This window comes from Ranitomeya imitator, chromosome 3, assembly GCF_032444005.1.
Source record: "Ranitomeya imitator isolate aRanImi1 chromosome 3, aRanImi1.pri, whole genome shotgun sequence".
Taxonomy (NCBI): Eukaryota; Metazoa; Chordata; class Amphibia; order Anura; family Dendrobatidae; genus Ranitomeya; species Ranitomeya imitator.
Genome location: NC_091284.1, coordinates 432,017,281 through 432,041,538, shown reverse-complemented (window position 1 = coordinate 432,041,538; position 24,258 = coordinate 432,017,281). Strand labels below are relative to the sequence as shown.

Here is a 24,258-nt window from a genome sequence, read left to right as displayed (position 1 = left end):
ACAGTCACATGTCTGGACCCCGAGAGCGTCATAGGCTATGTTGTGAGGGGAAATTGTAACCCCACGTGTTATGATCTGGTGGTTTAGGAGCAACATGGGACGAGCTCTGAAGGAAGTGGTACCTGTACTGACCGCAGTCCCTAAGCTCAACATAACACTAGAAGTAGCCGTGGGATGCTCCTGTCACTCCCTAGGCACCTCGTCATAGCCTGAGAACCAACTATCCCTAAAGATAGAAACAGGAAAACTATCTTGCGTCAGAGAAAATCCCCAAAGGATAGATAGCCCCCACAAGTAATGACTGTGAGTGGAGAGGGAAAAGACATACACAGAATGAAACCAGGATGAGCACAGGAGGCCAGTCTAGCTAGATAGATAGGACAGGATGGTATACTGTGCAGTCAGTATAAAACACTACAAAAAATCCACACAGAGTTTACAAAAATCTCCACACCTGACTAAAGGTGTGGAGGGTAAATCTGCTTCCCAGAGCTTCCAGCTACACAGAATAATTCATACTGACAAGCTGGACAAACATAGAAAGCACAGAACGGATAAGTCCACAACCTGTGGACAGAAAAGAGCAAGCAAGGACTTAGCTTTGTTGAACTGGTCAGGATAACAGGGAAATCCAAAGAGATGTGAATCCAACCAGGAACCATTGACAAGTGGCACAAGCTGAAGGAAAGAGCCAGGCTAAATAGCCGAGCAGAATAGACAATCAGTGGAAGCAGCTGCTGACTGCTAAATCCAAGGAGCAGCCATTCCACTTAAAACCACCGGAGGGAGCCCAAGAGCAGAACTCACAAAAGTGCCACTTACAACCACCGGAGGGAGCCCAAGAGCGGAATTCACAACAGTACCCCCCACCTTGAGGAGTGGTCACCGAACCCTCACCAGAGCCCCCAGGCCGATCAGGACGAGCCAAGTGAAAAGCACGAACCAAATCGGTGGCATGGACATCGGAGGCAACAACCCAAGAATTATCCTCCTGGCCATAACCCTTCCACTTGACAAGATACTGAAGCCTCCGCCTTGAAAAACGAGAATCCAAAATTTTCTCAACCTCATATTTCAACTCTCCCTCAACCAACACCGGGGCAGGAGGATCAACTGAGGAAACAACGGGCACCACATATCTCCGCAACAAAGATCTATGGAAAACATTATGAATGGCAAAAGAGGCTGGAAGAACCAAACGAAAAGACACCGGATTGATAATTTCAGAAATCTTATAAGGACCAATAAACCGAGGCTTAAACTTAGGGGAAGAAACCTTCATAGGAACATGACGAGAAGACCACCAAACCAAATCCCCCACACGAAGCCGGGGACCAACACACCGACAGCGGTTAGCAAAACGTTGTGCCCTTTCCTGAGACAACGTCAAATTGTCCACCACATGAGTCCAAATCTGCTGCAGCCTGTCCACCACAGAATCCACACCAGGACAATGAGAAGGCTCAACCTGCCCAGAAGAAAAACGAGGATGAAAACCAAAATTACAAAAGAAAGGTGAAACCAAAGTAGCCAAACTAGCCCGACTATTAAGGGCAAACTCGGCCAACGGCAAGAAAGACACCCAATCATCCTGATCAGCAGACACAAAGCATCTCAAATAGGTCTCCAAGGTCTGATTAGTTCGCTCAGTTTGGCCATTAGTCTGAGGATGAAACGCCGAAGAAAAAGACAAATCAATGCCCATCCTAGCACAAAAGGCCCGCCAAAACCTAGAGACAAACTGAGAACCTCTGTCAGACACAATATTCTCCGGAATGCCATGCAAACGAACCACATGCTGAAAAAACAATGGAACCAAATCTGAGGAGGAAGGCAACTTAGGCAAAGGTACCAGATGGACCATTTTAGAGAACCGGTCACAAACAACCCAGATAACAGACATCTTCTGGGAAACAGGAAGATCCGAAATAAAATCCATGGAAATATGCGTCCAGGGCCTCTCCGGGACCGGCAAAGGCAAAAGCAACCCACTAGTGCGGGAACAGCAAGGCTTGGCCCGGGCGCAAGTCCCACAGGACTGCACAAAAGCACGCACATCGCGCGACAAGGAAGGCCACCAAAAGGACCTAGCAACCAAATCTCTGGTACCAAAAATCCCAGGATGACCAGCCAACACTGAACAATGAACCTCAGAAATCACCTTACTTGTCCATCCATAAGCAACAAACAGCTTCCCCACTGGACAGCGGTCAGGCCTATCAGCCTGAAATTCCTGAAGCACCCGCCGCAAATCAGGGGAGATGGCAGAAAGAATCACCCCTTCCTTAAGAATGCCAACCGGCTCAAGGACTCCAGGAGAATCAGGCGAAAAACTCCTAGAGAGGGCATCAGCCTTAACATTCTTAGATCCCGGAAGATACGAGACCACAAAATCAAAACGGGAGAAAAACAGGGACCATCGAGCCTGTCTAGGATTAAGCCGCTTGGCCGACTCAAGGTAAATCAGATTCTTATGATCAGTCAGGACCACAACGCGGTGCTTAGCTCCCTCAAGCCAATGTCACCACTCCTCAAACGCCCACTTCATAGCCAACAACTTCCGATTGCCAATCATAATTGCGTTCCGCAGGCGAATACTTTCTAGAAAAAAAAGCACACGGTTTCATCAAAGTACCATCAGAATCCCTCTGAGACAAAATGGCCCCTGCCCCAATCTCAGAAGCGTCAACCTCAACCTGAAAAGGAAGAGAAACATCCGGCTGACGCAACACAGGGGCAGAAGTAAATTGGCGTTTAAGCTCCGGAAAGGCCTCAACAGCCACAGAGGACCAATTCTTCATATCAGCGCCTTTCTTCGTCAAATCAGTAAGGGGCTTAACCACACTAGAAAAGTTGGCAATGAAGCGGCGACAGAAATTAGCAAAGCCCAAACATTTTTGAAGGCTCTTCACAGATGTGGGTTGAATCCAGTCATGAATAGCTTGGACCTTAACAGGATCCATTTCCATAGTCGAGGGAGAAAAAATAAAACCCCAAAAAGAGACCTTCTGAACTCCGAATAGGCACTTAGACCCCTTCACAAATAAAGCATTATCACGAAGGATCTGGAATACAATCCTGACCTGCTTCACATGAGACTCCCAATCATCGGAAAAAATCAAAATATCATCCAAATATACAACCATGAATTTATTAAGATAATTGCGGAAAATATCATGCATGAAGGATTGGAACACAGATGGAGCATTAGAGAGCCCAAATGGCATCACAAGGTATTCAAAATGGCCTTCGGGCGTATTAAATGCAGTTTTCCATTCGTCACCCTGTTTAATACGAACAAGATTATATGCCCCTCAGAGGTCAATCTTAGTAAACCAACTAGCCCCCTTAATCTGAGCAAACAAATCAGAAAGCAAAGGCAAGGGGTATTGGAATTTGACCGTGGTCTTATTAAGAAGATGATAATCTATACAGGGTCTCAAGGAACCATCCTTCTTAGCAACAAAAAAGAAACAAGCTCCCAATGGTGACGAAGACGGCCAAATATGCCCTTTCTCCAAAGATTCCTTAACATAGCTCCGCATGGCGGCCTGCTCTGGCACAGACAGATTGAAAAGTCTGCCCTTAGGGAACTTACAACCAGGAATCAAGTTAATAGCACAATCACAGTCCCTATGTGGAGGAAGGGAACTGGACTTGGGCTCATCAAATACATCCTGGAAATCCGACAAAAACTCAGGGACCTCAAAAGAGGGGGAAGAGGAAATTGACATCAAAGGAACGTCACTATGTACCCCTTGACAACCCCAACTAGTCACAGACATAGTTTTCCAATCCAGCACCGGATTATGTTCCTGTAACCATGGAAAACCCAGTACAACAACATCATGCAGGTTATGCAACACCAGAAAACGGCAATTTTCCTGATGTGCAGGAGCCATGTACATGGTCATCTGCGTCCAGTACTGAGGTTTATCCTTGGCCAATGGTGTAGCATCAATGCCCCTCAAAGGAATAGGGCTCTGCAAAGGCTGCAAAGAAAAACCACAGCGCCTGGCGAATTCTAAGTCCATTAAGTTCAGGGCAGCGTCTGAATCCACAAATGCCATGACAGAAAAGGACGACAATGAGCAAATCAGGGTCACAGATAAAAGAAATTTAGGCTGTACAGTACTAATGGTAACAGACCTAGCGACCCTCCTAGTACGTTTAGGGCAATCAGAAATAACATGAGCAGAATCACCGCAGTAAAAACACAGCCTATTCTGACGTCTGAATTCCTGCCGTTCTGTTCTAGTCAAAATCCTATCACATTGCATAGGTTCAGGACTCTGCTCAGAGGACACTGCCATATGGTGCATAGCTTTGCGCTCGCGCAGACGCCGATCAATCTGAATGGCTAGAGACATAGATTCGCTCAAACCGGCAGGCGTAGGGAAGCCCACCATAACATCTTTAAGGGCTTCAGAAAGACCTTTTCTGAAAATAGCAGCCAGAGCATCCTCATTCCATTTAGTGAGCACAGACCATTTCCTAAATTTCTGGCAGTATAATTCTGCCGCTTCCTGACCTTGACACAAGGCCAACAGGGTTTTTTCTGCATGATCCACAGAATTAGGTTCGTCATACAATAATCCGAGCGCTTGAAAAAATGCGTCTACATTCAGCAATGCTGGATCCCCTGATTCAAAGGAGAATGCCCAGTCCTGAGGGTCACCACGCAGCAAGGATATGATTATTTTAACTTGCTGAATGGGATTATCAGAAGAACGGGGTTTCAAAGCAAAAAACAATTTGCAGTTATTTTTAAACTTCAAAAACTTGGATCTGTCCCCAAAAAAAACAAATCAGGAGTAGGAATTCTAGGCTCCAAAGCCGGAGTCTGGACAACATAATCTTGGATACTCTGTACTCTTGCAGCAAGTTGATCCACACGAGAAAACAAACCCTGAACATCCATGCCAGAGCATAAATCCTGAACCACCCAGAGATCAAGTGGAAAAAAAAGACAGAACAGAGCACAGAAAAAAAAATGGCTCAGAATTTTTTCCTTCTTTTGAGATGCATTTAATTCATTTTTGGCCACTTGTACTGTTATGATCTGGTGGTTTAGGAGCAACATGGGACGAGCTCTGAAGGAAGTGGTACCTGTACTGACCGCAGTCCTTAAGCTCAACACAACACTAGAAGTAGCCGTGGGATGCTCCTGTCACTCCCTAGGCACCTCGTCACAGCCTGAGAACTAACTACCCCTAAAGATAGAAATAGGAAAACTATCTTGCCTCAGAGAAAATCCCCAAAGGATAGATAGCCCCCCACAAGTAATGACTGTGAGTGGAGAGGGAAAAGACATACACAGAATGAAACCAGGATGAGCACAGAAGGCCAGTCTAGCTAGATAGATAGGACAGGATGGAATACTGTGCGGTCAGTATAAAACACTACAAAAAATCCACACAGAGTTTACAAATCTCCACACCTGACTAAAGGTGTGGAGGGTAAATCTGCTTCCCAGAGCTTCCAGCTACACAGAATAATTCATACTGACAAGCTGGACAAACATAGAAAGCACAGAACGGATAAGTCCACAACCTGTGGACAGAAAAGAGCAAGCAAGGACTTAGCTTTGCTGAACTGGTCAGGATAACAGGGAAATCCAGAGAGATGTGAATCCAACCAGGAACCATTGACAAGTGGGACAAGCTGAAGGAAAGAGCCAGGCTAATTAGCCGAGCAAAATAGACAATCAGTGGAAGCAGCTGCTGACTGCTAAATCCAAGGAGCAGCCATTCCACTTAAAACCACCGGAGGGAGCCCAAGAGCAGAACTCACAAAAGTGCCACTTACAACCACCGGAGGGAGCCCAAGAGCGGAATTCACAACACCCGCGTGTTCCAATTCACCAATCAATTTTGCCCCTATCTACATAATGGGGAAAAAGTGAAAGGAAAAGTGTTGGCGGCAAATTGACAGCTGCCATATGTGAACAAGGGGGACTTAAAGAATGAGAGCAATGGCGCCAAAGAGTATATACCGTACAGTTGCTAAGGTGGGGCCCCGAAATGAGACACTCACCACACACGGGGATATGAACACACACACAAAATGCGCCACACACTACCACGTGCTTGAACATATATACCACCCTCAGCACACATTTCACCACACATACACCAACCTCGCCACATAAAAGTCGAAACACAAAAGTCGCCACTCAAAACTCACCATGCGCAAAATTCGCCACATGCAAAACTAGGCTCACGCAAAACTAGCTACACGTGCAAAACTCACCTCATGGAAAACTTGCCACACGCAAAACTTGCACACGCGGAAAAATTGGCACATGCACAAAAGTTGCAACACATGCAAAAGTTGCCTCACACAAAACTTGCACATACTCAAAACGCACCACACATAAAATTTGCCACGCGCAAAACTCGCCATACGCAAAACTTGCTGCACACAACTTGCTACACTAACCAGTCACATGCAACTCGACACACAAAAAGTTGCTACACGCATGTCACCACACAAAACTCATCTCACAAAAGTCGCTACATGCATGTCGCCACACGCAACTCAACACCCACAACTTGACACATGAAACTCGCCCTAAAACACACACAAGTCTGGTATTATCTTTCAAAAAAAAAAAATTTGATTAATAAGCAGACAAACTACAAGAGCAACAAATGTACCATATAGGAAATACGGCAGCTGTCAGCCACATGACCTGTCTATTATGTGTATGTGTGAGCTAATATATACTGCCAGGGGGGAGGGCTTCCTGTTGGCTGGGGATTTATCAGGCTGCCAATTTAGCTTACAAATACTGAGGTATAAATACTGACCAAATAACGTGTGAACGAGGTCTAAAACAGGAGATGACACACACATATATACTATACACAGGAGGAGATGATATACATGTACATACTATATACAGGGGAGATGACACACAGGTATATACTATATACAGGAGGAGATGGCTTACAGGTATATACTATAAACAGGAGGAGATGACATACAGGTATATATTATATACAGGAGGAGATGAATTACAGGTACATACTATATACAGAAGGAGATGATATACAGGTATATACTATATGTAAGAGGAGATGACACACAGGTATATACTATATACAGGAGGAGTTGACACAAAGGTCTATACTATATTCAGGAGGAGATGACATACAGTTATATACTATATAAAAGAGGTGACACACAGGTATAAACAGGAGGAGATGACATACAGCAGGTACATACTATATACAGGGGAGATGACGTACAGGTATATACTATATACAGGAAATGACATACAGGTATATACTATATATAGGAGGAGATGACATACAGGTATATACTATATACAGAAAAGATGACATACAGATATATACTACATACAGGAGAGTTAACACATAGGTATATACAATATACAGGAGAAGATGACATACAGCAGGTATATACTATTTACAGGGGAGATGACATACAGGTATATACTATATAAAGGAGATGACATACAGGTGTATACTATATATAAGGGAGATGACAAACATGTATATACCAAGGGGAAAATGAGAGGTGTGAGGTGAAAATGAGAGGTGTGAGGTGAAAATAAGGCGTGTGAGGTGAAAATGAAAAGGTGTGAGTGCAAAATGAGAGGAATAAGGGAAAATAGTGGAGTGATCGGAAAATGACAGATGTGAGGTCGAAATGAGAGGAGTGAGGGGGGAATAGGAGGAGAGGAAAAATAAGGGGAGTGAGGGGGAAAATGAGAGGTGTGAGGGACAAAATGAGAGATGTGAGGGGGAAAATAAAAGATGAGAAGCGTGATGGGAAAATGAGAGAAGTGAGGTGCTAAATGAGAGGCGTGATGGGAAAATAAGAGAAGTGAGGTGCTATAAGAAACCACAGATATTTACTATGCCCAGGCAACACCGGGCTCTTCAGCTAGTATATTATAATAATACTGCGCAATACCACAGTTTGGAGGGCAAAAATCAATTAGTGTAATTCTGTAGGTTTTTGTTTAAAAGTTTCGAAAGTAAAGGAATTAAATAAAATGAACCATGGTGATGCCAGTAAAATGACAGAGGGGCTGGGCACATGCTGTTCTTATTACGGAGTGCCAGCTAAGTAAAACTGGTCTGTTATTTTGCCATCAATTACACCACTTTGCTGTAAACATAATTATAAAATTCCTTTCAATTGACATGATTATATGACGGTGAAAGTAAAGGACCATGATAATTTCACAAGAAATAATTACAACGCAGTGTATGCTGTCACCATTGAATATTACAATGGCAGTCTCTACTAATTATTGGTGTCAACTAGTAAACAAGTTTACTCTGATATTACCTGTCCCTTTTGTGCTTTTTGCTGCTTTTCTTCTTTTTTTCTTTCCGAACTGGTGATGAGCTATCGCACCTAGGCACAAGAACAGATATATTCCCAGTTACTTTCAGTAGACTAAAGGTGCATGTGCCATTGGGTGACAAATTAGCCCCATCCCATTGATGATAAATACAAATAAACAGACTTTACAATACACAATGTATACTTATATTATCAACAATAAGCCATTACATTCCTACAAACACAGCACATATCTCTGATGCTAAGCACCAGTTGTACCACCATCATTACCTGACAGAAAATGACAGCTAAAAGACTGGAGGTGCTTTGGGTATTATTAGTCTTACCTCAAGTCACCTGTCATATTCAGAGGAAATGTCCTATTTTAATATACTACAACTGCTTCTGTATTCTCCTTTGAAGATGTAGAATTTTCTGTGTATGAGTCTCCTATGGTAAAGTCTAGTAGTAGGTAATTTGAGTAGACTGAATATTTATTTATTTTACTCACTTATATAGCGCCATTAATTCCACAGACATTAGCGGCATTGTCCCCAATGGGGCTCACAATCTAAATCCCCTATCAGTATGTCTTTGGAGTATGGGAAAAACCCCAGGCAAACACGGGGAGACCACACAAACTCCTTTCAGATGTTGTCATCGGTGGAATGTGAACAAAGGACCTCAGAGCTGCAAGGCTGCTGTGCTAACCACTGAGCCACCGTGCTAGAAAAATTGCAGTGGATCATGTGAAATATAAGTTAAGGATTTCTCCCTATGGCCAGGTTGAGCACCATATCTATCAGTGGGTATTTGAGCCTTACATCATTCTTTTCGCTATAATGATGGGATTTTGAAAGTTTGACATTAGCAGCAAATCTAAGTAATAGAATGGGTGTCGGAGATGCAAAAAGTTAAAAGCGTTGTTGATGATTAGGAAGGAATGTCTGCTTTCATCTAGACACAGAACCACACCTTTCCACACATTGTTTCTGGTATTGCAGCTCAGCATAATTAAAATAAATGGGGCTGAGATACAGTACCACGCACAGCTACAGAACAACTATGACACTATTTTTGGAAGGATATGGCCCCGATTCATCATTGATTTGTGCCTTTTTTTACTGGGGTAAAAATATTTGTAATTGTGACTTTTATATTTTTGCGTCATATTCATCATTTATTTTGCGTCTTTCTTTCAAGCTATAACTGTAGTAAAAAACATGGACCCCAAAACCAAATATTATAAATTGACCTATTGACTTTTACTATTACTTTCACTCTTATACATTGACCTATAGACCAATCACATTTATAAAACTGAATGTAAGGTTCTTAGCTAGAATTCTGATTAGAATGAATTAGCCCACTGCCATGTCGTAGTGAACATCTCAGTGGGTCCTTGACCAGGCGTCAGTAATAAGAGAGACCTAATTGGCCCACAGAACCCATGCTGCCAGGCACAGCACCCTTTTTAAGTTATCTTAACTTGGATTTCTCTGTTGTTTATTAATCGCCAATGGGGCTGTTGTGATGTTTTGACCTAATTGATCTTATTATTATTGAGGAAAAGTTTTTGCTCTAAAAAGGTGCAAAAAAAGTAAAAGACAACCAAAAAAGTTAATTTTGCCCAACTTTCATCAATCTGTGTGCCCCATTTTGAAGAATTAAACCTAGAAAAACACCACAAATACTACAAAAAACCATTTCATTTAAAAAAAAAACACAAATGTTGAATCGGGCCTATGATTTTCTAGTCCCATGGAACCATTTTTAAACCACTATGTCTTATCATCCACACATTCAACAGAATTTAGTGTTAATTATTTTTCAGTGTTAGTAGCAAATGCAACAAAAATGATGTATACTTTAAGCAAGTTAAATTACTTTTTAAGTTAAATATCCCTTTATCTCCAATATGATTAGATGTGCTCATACAATAAAACAAGAAAAAGTACAAGTGGGATAAATTCTTTTTATTGGCACTATAGTGGCTGACTTTTGAGAGCAATGATATGATTCATGACCATGCAGCTATTAAAGAGGTAGTAAAAAATAATTCACACCATGCGTCTGTAGGCAAGTATTAAACTATATAAAATTCTCAGAAAGCAAATTAAAAGCAGCCCATTTGTAGAGGACTTAAAAAGACATATTTATGATTTTATTTCTGTCTTTTATCCTTAATTTAGGTTATGTGAAATCGCTTCCATGCCTGATACCAGAACTAAAAAAAGCTAATTTGCCACAGATTTTTGCGTACATTATTCCAATACAAACTATGCTGTTTCACTCATATGTAATTTACCAACTTGTTTTTACTGAAAACTTGTAATAATGTTTAAAAAAAAAAAAAAAAAACTTTCCTCCCGGTGGGCAATGAGCTTGGTAGTTACTCAATGTTACAGTCATAGGCTACGTTCCCAAGAAACTATAACAAGAAAAATTTCATCCTGAAAACAATGAATGACTTTTCATTTGTATGGTCATCCGTATGCTATCTGTATGTCCTTTTTGTTTTTACATGCGTATGACATCTGTTTCTATACATGAGCAAATAATAACATTTAGAAGACCAAATGCAGTTTCCTACATTAATAACAGTAAAAATTGGATGCTATACATAAGATCTCTATGGGATCCAAGTTTTTCTGCACACCCATAGTTATGAATGGGTAAATCTTTTCCAAAACACAGAAGAGACTAGTGCATGCTGCAAATTATTTCAATGAACATTGGGTCCAATTGAACAGTGTTTCGAGTCCTGTCCATGTAAGATCAGTTCTTTATCATGGATGGCACTCAGGATGAAAACATGGGCTTTTAAACATACCCTTAAAAGTCAGAAATTAACTTGGTTGCTTCACCAATCTCAGGTAAGAGGTAACGGTTTAACTTGAAACAAAAGTCAAAATTGTCTACTGTTGTCCTCACAGAGCCCTGTGGTAATGCATCTTAATATCAAGTACTACTCACCCCAACTTACTAGCTAGCTATAGCACAGGTGTTTCTTTCTGCTGCATATATTCTTCTCCTTCAATTTGGCAAACACCAACTACAGCTCAGGCTGGATCTTCTTAAATTGTCTACTGTTGCCCTCACAGAGCCCTGTGGTAATGCATCTTAATTAGTGATGAGCAAGTATACTCGTTGCTTTGATTTACCCGAGCACGCTTGGGTGATCCCCGAGTATTTGTTAGTGCTCGGAGATTTAGTTTTCATAGCCTCAGCAGCATGATTTACGGCTGCTGGACAGCCTGAATACATGTGTGAATTCCCTAACAAACAGGAATTTCTCACATGTATTCAGCCTGCCTAGCATTCGTAAATCATGCAGCTGCGGCGACAAAACTGAATCTCCGAGCACTAACAAATACTTGGAGACCTCCGGAGCGTGCTTGGGAAAACCCGAGTATACTCACTCATCACTAATCTTAATAGTAAGTACTACTCGCCCTAACTTACTAGCTAGCTATGGCACAGGTGTTTCTTTCTACTGCATATATTCACCTCTGCTGTCTGCACCATCTGTGAGTCTGTAATATCTGTGAGTCTGTAATATCTATTTGCTGGAAAAGACTGCTGTAACTGTTGGTATGAAGGATTGTAGACATACATACATGCTAATGTCAAACTCATACTGCCTTCTGCTGCACTCTGATCTAGGCATATCACCAGCAATTCAGTGGACATTAACTCTTTAAGACACAGTGCGAAACTCTTGGATTCAAAAGCTGTCATAAACATTAAACTAAAGTCAGCAATATCCACTAATATAGGTGGGATCAGTCGATAGAGTAATGTATATGAGTGCCTCCCAACTTTCTTCTAAGATATATTCCAATCATTCCTGTGTATAAGGGAAACGGGGAGCTAACAGTTGTCTGAACGATCATGTATGTTCTCCCCATGTTTGAGTGACATTTCTCAGGGTACACTCCAAAGACATGCTATTAGGGAATTTCGATTGTGATTCCCATGTGATGATAATGTATGCAATCTGCTGTGGGATATGATGCCACTATATACGCAATGCATAATAATATTAATAACATTACCAGCAGTAGCTGAAACTGCTACCCAGTAGTATTCTGCAAAAGGCATTTCTAGACATACATCTTCCATCTCACACATACATTGCACAATTGATAAAGGTCTGCCTCGCTGTATACATTACGATATCACAGCATACATTTGTATGGAGTGCTGAACATCCCTAACTAAAAATACAAAACACTTAACAACAGTACATACCTTTCAGTATGCAGCATATAGCAGATGAAGCATTCAAAACATATTACTAAATTTATCATTCACTATGAAACACTGATAAATTTGTCAAATTTATTAGAATTTTGAATTGTCTAAATTTAAGACAGTAATATTAAAGCTGCACAAACAAAAAATAATCTCACCAATACAGTTATCGGTTGATAAATGCCAATGACAGGTGATGTGAGTAATGGTAAGGTTCCACAGTGCTGAAGATACATGTGGCACCACCATGTGCGGGAATATTGCAAACCTTTGTGCTTCTTGCGGCCACAATACCCTCTCATCTCATTACAATGGCACATATTAATGGTTGCTATTATCTAATATGCAGCAAGAGAACCGTCAGTTCGTCATATGTCGAGAGTAGGAGAAATGATCATGTGTAAGAATCTAAGCAACTTTAACAAAGTGATGGTTTGATGACAAGGCGAAAGCATCTCCCAGTCTTAGTCCCAGTGTTAATGTCATGTCTGAACGGAGTATGTGCCTGGATAAAAGTGTGAAATATTAGGTAAAGGGGATTTCCTAATGCAAAGCCCAATTGACAAGGGAATGGTAATGCCCAGTTGTCAATTTATTCAGAACTTTCCAGAAAGATTGTCATAGGGATAGCACAAAATACTCTTCTAAAAAAAAGGTGCTTCAGAAAACTTAATTTATTGCATTGACTAGCACAGACAGGTGAACCGAGATAGTTCCCTTTAAACGTTCCTATGATTCCATTAGTAGCCTAACATACAAACAACACGAGCAATTAATATTAGTATATCATGAACCTAACCTAGGATACAAACATCCCTTATGATTTCAATTAGAAAAGCATCCAAATCTTTTACTTTATACATTTTACGACCTATGGTGTATATAAAAGGATTGAATGTCAGACTGTCTACAGCATTGATTAGATACTTCCAAAATGCTTGTAGTTTGGCCATGAATAATGCTCCAGTAAATATTAATATTGTGCTATGTTCACGTCTATGGCAGCAGGGGTATTGGATCAGCGAGCTCCTCTCTGTCCAGTGATCTGTAATGACTGCAGCATGAGCTCATACCCTGCATTACAGTCTTGTTAGACGGATGCTAGAACATTAGATACTGGGGCAGCCAAACGATAAGTGCTTTAGTCATTTAAAAAATGTTGGTTAGTTCTAAAGCCGGATATCCGTGGAAGAATTCCAATAAATTAAATTAAAGTGATCGAGTACCCGGCTATACTTAGACTCGGAATTGCTAATAATTACTCTGTGATAAGCACAAGACAAAGATGACCCAGTCCTGCAATAATAACCCCCAGATGCTACTCCAGTACAAGAATAAATCTTTTGAAACCCAATTAAGCCCTTTTTTCCCATAGTGTTTAACCACAGCAGCCAGCGGTATAGCATTAGTATATGGCAATTTAAGAACTCCTATTCACACACTGCATTTACATAAATGATATCTTGCTATGGGGACATGTTTTTATGGCTCTTTTCGTAAAGGATGAAAATATGATACAGAAACTACATAAGTATACCATCTTTATCACAACAGTACTTTGTATCATTTTATGCAAGCCAAAACCAAGAATTGATCCAAAATAAGGAGACATACAATTAAGCAAAAATATTTGTGATACTCCGGTCTGGCACCCAGTCTGGTCGTCCATGGCAGTCAGACCAGGACAGTCCACACTACTGCAGATTGCATCCATGGCCAGGCATCCAGTGCATCTCTGTTGTTTACTAGACCCTATCATGACATAGTGGGATGTTTTCGCTCAACTAAGGCCATGTTCACATGTTTAGTATTTCACCTCGGTTTGTAAGCCAAAACCAGGAGTGGGTGATAAATACAGAAGTGGTGACGTGTTTCTAATATACGGTACTTTTCCTCTGATTGTTCCACTGCTGATTTTGGCTTACAAATGCTAATCGTTAAAGTGTGAATGTTGCCTAATACTGATACAAAAACTGACCAAAATATTGACGCTTGGAAGTGGTCTAGAACTGTAATTTTTTATTTAATACAGAACAGGTCAGGTCCACCATAGTGACAGAAGCTCTATATTAGTTGCTGCATGCACGTGCACCCATGGAAGGGCTATCCGGGATTAGAAAAAAAAAAAAGGGTCTACGTTTTCTTTCAGAGAAACAGTACCACTCTCATCAAATGTCTGTGTTTGGTATCGCAGCTCATTCCTAATTCAAGTCAAAGAAGGTCAGTGGGAAAACTTGATGCAACTAAATGACAAGAGTGGTACTGTTTCTTTGAAAAACTGCAACCCCTATTCTCCTTTTTTTAGACAATCTGATAAAAGATTAGGTAAAGTATTTATTATGTTTACTTATATTGCGCCATCATATTCTGCAGCACTTCACAGACATTGTCATCGCTGTCCCCAATGGGGCTCACAATCTAGATTCACTATAAGTATGTCTTTCACATGTTGGAGGAAACCGGAGAACCCAGAGGAAACCCACGCAAATACGGAGAGAAAATACAAACTTCTTATAGATATTGCCCTTGGTGAGATTTCAACTCATGACCCCAGTGCTGCAAGACTGCAGTGCTAACCACTGAGCTGCCATGATGTCCATTAAAGCACTTAAAGTGATTTTGCAGTGCTACCCTCTTGCACTTGACATTGGGCATGAGGAGAGACTGATGCAAGCCAGAGGGCCTATTCGACACACAGTTGGCACAGACATCATGCATGTGTAACACCCCAGGAAACCGGTTGTTACAGTGATGTTGCCTTCCATTCGGGGAGGGTAATATCATGCTTGGAGGCAAGAAGGATTCTCTTTACCAGGTAACGAGTCAGTGAGTTGGTCCAGGGAGACCAAATACAGGCAGTCTGTTGGAGGGAGAGGAGAGAGAAGGAAGTCGGAGAGAGAAGGAAGTCTGGATCAGAGAGCAGACAGTGGAGCTGGCAACCAGGATTGAGCTTTAGCTCCAGGAGAGAGGAAGAACCCGAGGGGTTGAAAGTGGTGGAGCTACTGAGGAACGGAGCACAGTGGAGAGGAAAAGGGGCTCAGATGGGAACTGTGACTGAGCACCCTCAGAGCCAGTGCGCAGAAGCCGGGCACCGGGAGCCCGGGGCTGTGTTGTACTCCAGGTCGCATGGCAGAATCGGAGGGCATAGGACTGTATGTTATTTTCACACACCACGCCTGAAGGTGAAGTAGCACTTGAGGAGCTTGGATCATGATAGAGACCCTATAAAACGGCTCAAGCTGCCCACCATACAGGTAACTGTCAAAGGACAGGAGAGAGAGGACTTTGTACGGAAGCCACAGGCAGCAATGACCTTGCACACTAGTGCGTGTAGGAAGGCTTATGGACCTCACCTGGGAGAGGGATCTACTTTTGCCTCCAAGCCAGCCGGACCTTATCATCACCTGTTCCTGGTACCCTGGACTATGGACTGCTACTGCCAGTAAACCAGGTAAAGACTTTATAACTCTGTGTCCTCCACTTATTTGCCAGCATACATCATCCTTGCCCACTCACCTTGGGAGCCCCGGGGACCCCGCTTCACCTGTGGGAAGTGTCACCATCTTGCTGCAACAACATCATCCCAGAGGACCCCTTTAAGCAGCGTCGGTCCCTACTGACCGAAAACCACAGGTGGCATCACGAACTTACACAAACTGTGACATCCCCTTTAAGTGCGACCGCACCCGGTACCGAGTACCCCACTGCCCAGGCGGATGACTCAACTTTGGCGTCACGAACAGGATGGACCGACCCATTGAAATGGGTCCTGTGCGCCATGGACTGTAATGGAATGTGTTATACTGTGTGAAATTGTTTTATGGCTGCCATTATTGCACCACGAGACGAATAAAGAACAGGAAAAGATGTGTTGCCATGGGTGGAGTTCAAAAACCAGGGCAAACGCTGGATCCACCCCCTACAGTGACTTTAATGCGAGAAAAACATGTCCATAACCAGGACGGATCCACCCGTAGCTGGCAGGAAAGAGCAGAGACCGCCGTCGAAGTGGGAAGAAGAAAGAGGAAGACGCGGGAAAGCGTGGCCGCAGCATAGCTGCGCGCTACCCGGTAACTGCAATGGCGGACAGCAGAAGAGAGCTGCCGGGACCTGCCAAAACCAGCAGAGATGTCCCCGATCAGCAGCAACCAGAAACCCCGGACCTGAAGCTTACCCTGGATCCAGAGCTTCTCAGCACAGAGATGGAGGAGCTGGCCCGACGACTCCTGCGGACCCAAATGACAGCGGTGGCCGCTTGGAAAGAGTCCCTGATTTAGAGGATGATGACCACAGCACTCACAGCCCCAGGGGAGCCGGAGGGAGCGACGTTGCTGCAGGAGATGGCGCCAACGGAGAACCCGGAGCCTGCACCTTTGACCTCAGCGGAGCTGGAAAGCGAGACATTGCAAAAGATGATAACACCGCAGCACCAGGACCTGCAATCAGCGCACCTGACCCCAGCTGAGGGGGAAGAGGACACCGGCGAGACAGGTATGCAAACTGCCCCAGTAGCTGAAGAAACCCTGGAGGGACCCCTAGAACCCCCACAAACCTTAACGCCTGGCCAGGTAGTTACCACTGCAGTAACCTGGGACCGCATCACAGACCTGGGAGGTGCATTAGCTGACCCAATAGAACCTGAACCCTCGCCCCTGAAGGCATGCAGGCCAAAACAGCCTATACATTGGAGGCACCCTTAGACAGATCTTATGGGATTCCTAATAAAGGCCCAAGCCACAGCTAACGGCGTATAATTAATAGACAAGGAGGAGTATTGCAAACAGCAAAAAATACTAAAACTGGCAGCAGAAGACAAACAGCGTAGAGCTAAATGGGAGCAAATGGAACGCGGTAACCTGCTAGCTAAAGCTCAGTCCCATATGGCTAGACTCACCAATAAAGGACCTATAAAAACAGGAACTGTTGTAACCTTCAACTTGGACAGAGGATGGGGTTTCATAAAAGAGCGTGGAGGACATACTGAACTGTTTGTAAACCGCAGAGACGTAGAGTCGAATCTCATAAGAGGACACCCTGACCGTGACCTGCAACCAGGGGACAAAGTGACTTTTACTCGGCACCATGGAGAAAGGGGTTACTATGCTCTTCATGTTCAAAGGTGCCTAGGACAGCATACTAGTGCCCATGTAGCCACTAAAAGTGGAAAGCAAACCCAGGCTACACAGACCCCTGATAATGAACAATTTTCTATGGAGTCACCCGTTGACACCTACACCAAGGAACTTCCCCAGTCAGAAAGCTGTACACACCAGGACCTGCCCTGGAATAACAAGTAGAGAGACATTTTGCCTGCTTGACCATGTTGAAAAATGTTTTGATTATGTTTTGTTGATGTTTTTCCTTACAGTTTAAAGAGACAGTAGAGTGATGGACAATGCTTACGTTACCCTGTAAATAGTTGGCACCCTCATTGGTTTTACCACGACCCTGCAGTGTGAGTAGAACAGTGTTTACCTTGTTTTGCTTTACAGGCCAGAAGCAGAACTGTATGGCGTAGAGGAGACCAGGACTGGTCAATGGTCTAGTTATTTAAATGTTGCACTTTCTTTTACCTGTGTGCACTTATAATAAATAATTATTTGTTATGTAACGTTCAAGAAACCGTACCTCCCATAAAGGGAAGCTTAAGTTTTACCAGTTAAACTGTTCACATGCATGTCCCAAAAAATTATGTCTTTAACCTGTACTGTATGTTTTTTTTCTTTTCCCAGTTCGGGAGTACTGGAGTTAATGGGGGGAGTGTAACACCCCAGGTAACCGGTTGTTACAGTGATGCTGCCTTCCTTTCGGGGAGGGTAATATCATGCTTGGAGGCAAGAAAGATTCTCTTTACCAGGTAACGCACCCACATTCAACACATTCTGAATCCAGGCCAGAAGGGGGAGCTCAGGACCCAGACCTTTCCCATCAGCTTGAGCGCCCAGGGCCACGGATTGGGTCACAGCCACCGTGACCCCCTTTAAGTGCGACTGGACCCGGAACAGAGTACCCCACTGCCCAGGCGGGCGACTCACATGTGACCTCTCTCATTCAGAGTAGCCCACATTCCTTGACAAATGTTCCATCCAGTAAGTAGCAACATCTCTCCATGCCTCATATCAGACTGGGCAGAAAACAGATCAACTTACTAAACTAACAAATAAACTGAGGGAAAATAACAATGTTTAACAGCTAGAAAAAAAACCCCATAAAAAGATATATACTTTATTAAATCACCAAAAATAGAAGAAGTAAGTATAAAAAACCTACAAATAACCCCTATCTAATACGTACAGTCCTAAAAAGGGAGAGGACTATAATCCCCTACAAAGAACCTTTATACATACTGGTAGAATGCCCCATATAGATAAATACAGATACCCCAATTGATGTGTGAAACAACAATTCGTGATATCAAGAAGCAACTGTAAGGGTGAATTGATATAAGTGAAAATATCCCTACAGGCTATACAAAATATTTATACCTACAAGCTGATCCTACCTAGGTGCGGAGGTTGGCACCCTAAGAAATATCGAGAATGGCGCCCCCGCTCATACGACGACTATCCCTGGTCTCCTACCCACTCCCTATAAGAGATAGGTACAGAAACAGAAGGCCAGATGGCTGTAAATAACTTGTGGAGATATGTGATCCCAATAATACAGCAACACAGGCCCTCCCCTCAAATGTGATGTAAGACCAAGGGATAGAACTATATATACATAAAAAAAGGTACTATAGGACAAACAAAATGGATATACCAGTGCTATAATTTAAGATACATGGCAAATGCTATAATACAAGATACATAGTAAATGCTCAGGACTGATTAGAAATAATACACATATACCATATGGATAAATAAAGCCGCGCCACCACAAACATCTAGATACATAACACCTAGATATATTCAGCAGTGTAGACAATGCAGCCAATGTACAATACAGTGAAGACAATAATGATATACTCATCTACTGTATTAAATCGTCCACGGCTGAAGATCAATCCAGATGTAGTGGCTAAAATAGCGATAACCGCGCAGACAACATCTCCAAAAAACCTCTCGACGCGTTTCCCCCAAACATAACTGGGTTCATCAGGAGAGACCAGATAGCAACATGGCAGTGATAGACTGAAAAGATACTTACTTCTTCTATTTTTGGTGATTTAATAAAGTATATATCTTTTTATGGGGGTTTTTTTCTAGCTGTTAAACAGAAAACAGATCACCCCACCTTTAAGTTAATAGCAGTTAGCGCATAGTGCATTCAATAGGTTTCAGCCTATATATTGACCATTATAAGGCTTTTTCCACAAATCCGACTTTTAAGATCCGAGTAGGGACCACAGTGTCAAGACTGACCGCACGTCTCCAGACCTGAACTCAGGTGCCTCACAGGTATATATAAGGCAGCTGAGTTCTAATCAGGTGATCCGAGGCCTGTCAGGACACCAAGGTCCAGACTCAGATTTAAAATATCTGAGCTGTGAAACAGCAGTGACCCAACATCACCAATTTCAGAAATGTTGACATTACATTTACACTTTCAGAGGCTTCTTAATATTCTGAAATAAACCTGTGCAGTCTTCTGCTGGGTCAAAACTGAACAAGCACTGATCTTTACCTATTGCTTTAAATTTCATGGCAGAATGAATGCTTAATACTATTTATTGACTGACATCCCTATGCACTATTTATTCATGTCTACAGATAGCATCTTTCCATTCATCTAGAAAACTAATTAGAAAGAATCAGGCTACTGCATTGCAGAGGAGCTGTAATAGCTTCTAAATGTTGCCAATTTATCATTAGCTTCTCCTGGTGGCTCTGGCCCAGCAGGTTAGTCTGATTAAGTACAGACACATAGCAAGCACTGGGAGATGGATAGCAAATCGACTCACCGGCTTCTTTTATGTCCAGATTTCTTCTTCTTTCTTTTTTTTGGAGGAGGTGAACCTGAGCTGCTCAGTCTTCTATGTGTCCTAAGGGAAAATAAAGAACTTTTATTTAGGCAGCTTTATTTTAACAGTTATATGCTAGTTTTAACACAAATATATTTGACTTAAAGGGGTTGCCACTTCTCAGGACTTTTTTTTATCTGCAGGGGTTGTCTACTACTAGAACAACCCTTTCTCAATCTGAACGGGGTTGTCCAAGTAGTGGACAACTCTATTAAATGCATTTATTTTGAGGATTATTGCAATTCTGCTTCATTCAAAATTTTGCCATGTTTAGCTTTTAAAGAGTCCTTGTTTCTCTGCATTTTCAACTTTGATGTGGTGCGGGGTTATAATTCAGCTGAGAGCAGTTCCGAAAAAGAGAAAGAAAGGAGTTAGAAGTACCCCCATTAGACCATCATCAGACCAAGGGATCATACAGACATCCATGGATCCCCAACTGCAATACACAGACTGGCTGTGGGTCTCCTGACCAGAGCGCGACAGCCTTATAGAATACATGTAGCTGTCATACTCTGGTTGACAGATGTGCGGCTAGTCAGTGCATTAGCGGTCCGTGCTCGTAACTATTTACACAGACATCTGAATGAGCCCTAAATCCTCAATCAGACATCCGTGTCTATTCATATACACAACAAAATGGTCTGAGTGTCATCAGTGTTTTGGATCTGAGTTTCATCAGCGTTTGGGCAGCGTGTCAGTTTTTACCATTAGTTTTTCAGTGGTTTGGAGCCACTTCTGGTTCTGGCTCACAAACGCTGTTGAAATATGGACCTTAATGTTAGCCGAGACATAGTAGGACAAAATGATAATCATACAAAAGAAAAAATATAAAAAAAAATGATTCTCTTTATTATTTTGCTTTTATTTTATTTTGTTTCCCTTCTATTTTACGGGGAAATATACTTTTCCTGAATTCACCAGACACAGATAAGATGTATCACATCTAACACATTTTAGCTGCCAACCTGAAAGGAACAGAAATTAATACATCTTCATTTCATTCAATTCTTTTTGTTGAACTCTCTATTCACCACCGTTGCTCAATGACTATTTTTCAAAAGTCTAATTTCTCCACTCCCAGTCCAGCCCTCCTTTCTATTCGGCTTATCCTTTAACTAGCGGCATTAATAATGAAAATTATTATACGGCAGAGGGCAGACATTTGTCAGCATTTAAAGCATTTAATCAGGAGCCGTTAAAAATCAATCATCTTCAGTGGCACATAGTGAGCGGATTTATCTCATCTCCCCTGTGACCAGCAATTTGCTGCTTGAATTCCTACATCTTACACTTAGACATTAAACCAGCCATCATTAATGGTCAGACTCTAGCTACCTTGTCCCTATGACCTCTTCACCTCATCCCCTCATTACAAAGACCTCTCAAAACAGTATTTTTGCCTGCAGTGCTCACATAGAAACTGCAGAAAAAAGACTCTTGCTTAGACAGGAGATCAGTCTAACGCATAAATTGGTCCAGGCTCTTCTATGTACATTACCAAATGATCACATTGTCATTGCTACAAGCAACATTATTCTAAAATGTTAACCTTTACAAGCCATCTCTGCACCTCTGAAATGTCAGCTCTGCAGAGCGTTACAACTACAACCTTCCAAAGTTTTTCGGAAGTGTTTGTCCTCTTTGAAAGAGCCTTTGAAGTGACGTATTTGGCCGGAAAAAAAAACTGTTGCCAACTTTTGAAAGCAGTGCTCACAGCTAGTAAAAATGTCTGAGCACGGCTGTAAGCAGAGATTTTATATGAATATATTAATCTGTGACAACTGCGAGAGCAATTTATTTTCATGAACTCCTTGATGATATGTTACTGAGAGCGGTGACAATGAGGACAGGAGTGATAAGGATGGGGGAAGGCAAAAGTGTTGACATCAAGAATATTTGCTTTATTTTTTTCTTAGATCTTAGAGAATCTTAGAGAATGAATGCAAAAAAAAAGAAATAAAAAAATCTAAGTGGAGAATTGTTTTTAGAATATTTATCGTGTTGTATGTAAATGAAATGTTAACTTTCTTTTCTGGGTCAGTAATAATAATAATAATCTTTATTTATATAGCGCCAACATATTCCGTAGCGCTTTAGAGTTTAACAGTTTCAGTATTACAGTAATACTAAATTTATATAGTTGTCATTACTCCTGCTACTTTTAATTTAAAAAAAAGTCTTAAAAAATATAAAATGTTTAATGTTATCATTTTCTTAGAGCCACAGATATTTAATTTCTTAATTTATGGATATGTTGATGAGGTTATTGCTTTCGCTGATGGTTAGGTAAGTACAACTTTTTAATCACTTTTTATTGCATGTCTTGTTTGCATTTGTTTGGATTGTTACGCAAGTGGCATTATCAAATGTGTTTTTTTAATTGTTTATATTTTTTACTTAAAAAGCAACATACAGTTGTGGACAAAAGTATTGACACCCCTGCAGTCAGATAATACTCAGTTTCTTCCTGAAAATGATTGCAAACACAAATTCTTTGTTAATATTATCTTCATTTAATTTGTCTTAAATGACAAAACACAAAAAGAATTGTCCTAAAGCCAAATTAGATATAATTCCACACCAAACCTAAAAAAGGGGGTGGACAAAAGTATTGGCGCTGTTCAAAAAATCATGTGATGCTTCTCTAATTTGTGTAATTAACAGCACCTGTAACTTACCTGTGGCACCTAACAGGTTTTGGCAATAACTAAATCACACTTCCAGCCAGTTGACATGGATTAAAGTTGACTCAACCTCTGTCCTGTGTCCTTGTATGTACCACATTGAGCATGGAGAAAAGAAAGAAGACCAAAGAACTGTCTGAGGACTTGAGAAACCAAATTGCGAGGAAGCATGAGCAATCTCAAGGCTACAAGTCCATCTCCAAAGACCTGAATGTTCCTGTGTCTACCGTGCGCAGTGTCATCAAGAAGTTAAAGCCCATGGCACTGTGGCTAACCTCCCTAGATGTGGACGGAAAAGAAAAATTGACAAGAGATTTCAATGCAAGATTGTGCGGATGTTGGATAAAGAACCTCGACTAACATCCAAACAAGTTCAAGCTGCCCTGCAGTCCGAGGGTACAACAGTGTCAACCCGTACTATCCATCGGCGTCTGAATGAAAAGGGACTGTATGGTAGGAGACCCAGGAAGACCCCACTTCTTACCCCGAGACATAAAAAAGCCAGGCTGGAGTTTGCCAAAACTTACCTGAAAAAGCCTTAAATGTTTTGGAAGGGGATCAACATAAGAGTTTACAGGAGAAAAAAAGAGGCATTCAAAGAAAAGAACACGGTCCCTACAGTCAAACATGGAGGAGGTTCCCTGATGTTTTGGGGTTGCTTTGCTGCCTCTGGCACTGAACTGCTTGACTATGTGCATGGCATTATGAAGTCTGAAGACTACCAACAAATTTTGCAGCATAATGTAGGGCCCAGTCTCCCTCAGAGGTCATGGGTCTTCCAGCAGGACAATGACGCAAAACACACTTCAAAAAGCACTAGAAAATGGTTTGAGAGAAAGCACTGGAGACTTCTAAGGTGGCCAGCAATGAGTCCAGACCTGAATCTCATAGAACACCTGTGGAGAGATCTAAAAATGGCAGTTTGGAGAAGGCACCCTTCAAATATCAGGGACCTGGAGCAGTTTGCCAAAGAAGAATGGTCCAGAATTCCAGCAGAGCATTGTAAGAAACTCATTGATGGTTACCGGAAGC

At 42.0% G+C, this 24,258-nt stretch overlaps 1 protein-coding gene across 2 annotated transcripts in view; it reads right to left on the bottom strand.

Annotated features, from left to right (window-relative positions):
- Positions 1-24,258, bottom strand: part of SRRM3 (serine/arginine repetitive matrix 3) — a 777,290-nt gene that overhangs the window by 174,674 nt on the left and 578,358 nt on the right. For both annotated transcript variants that reach the window (XM_069757291.1, XM_069757290.1), the window contains exons 7-8: positions 20,483-20,563; positions 8,326-8,394 (exon numbers count right to left, since the gene is read on the bottom strand). In XM_069757291.1, coding sequence (XP_069613392.1) covers positions 8,326-8,394; positions 20,483-20,563 — 150 coding nt within the window. The remainder of the gene's footprint in view (positions 1-8,325; positions 8,395-20,482; positions 20,564-24,258) is intronic.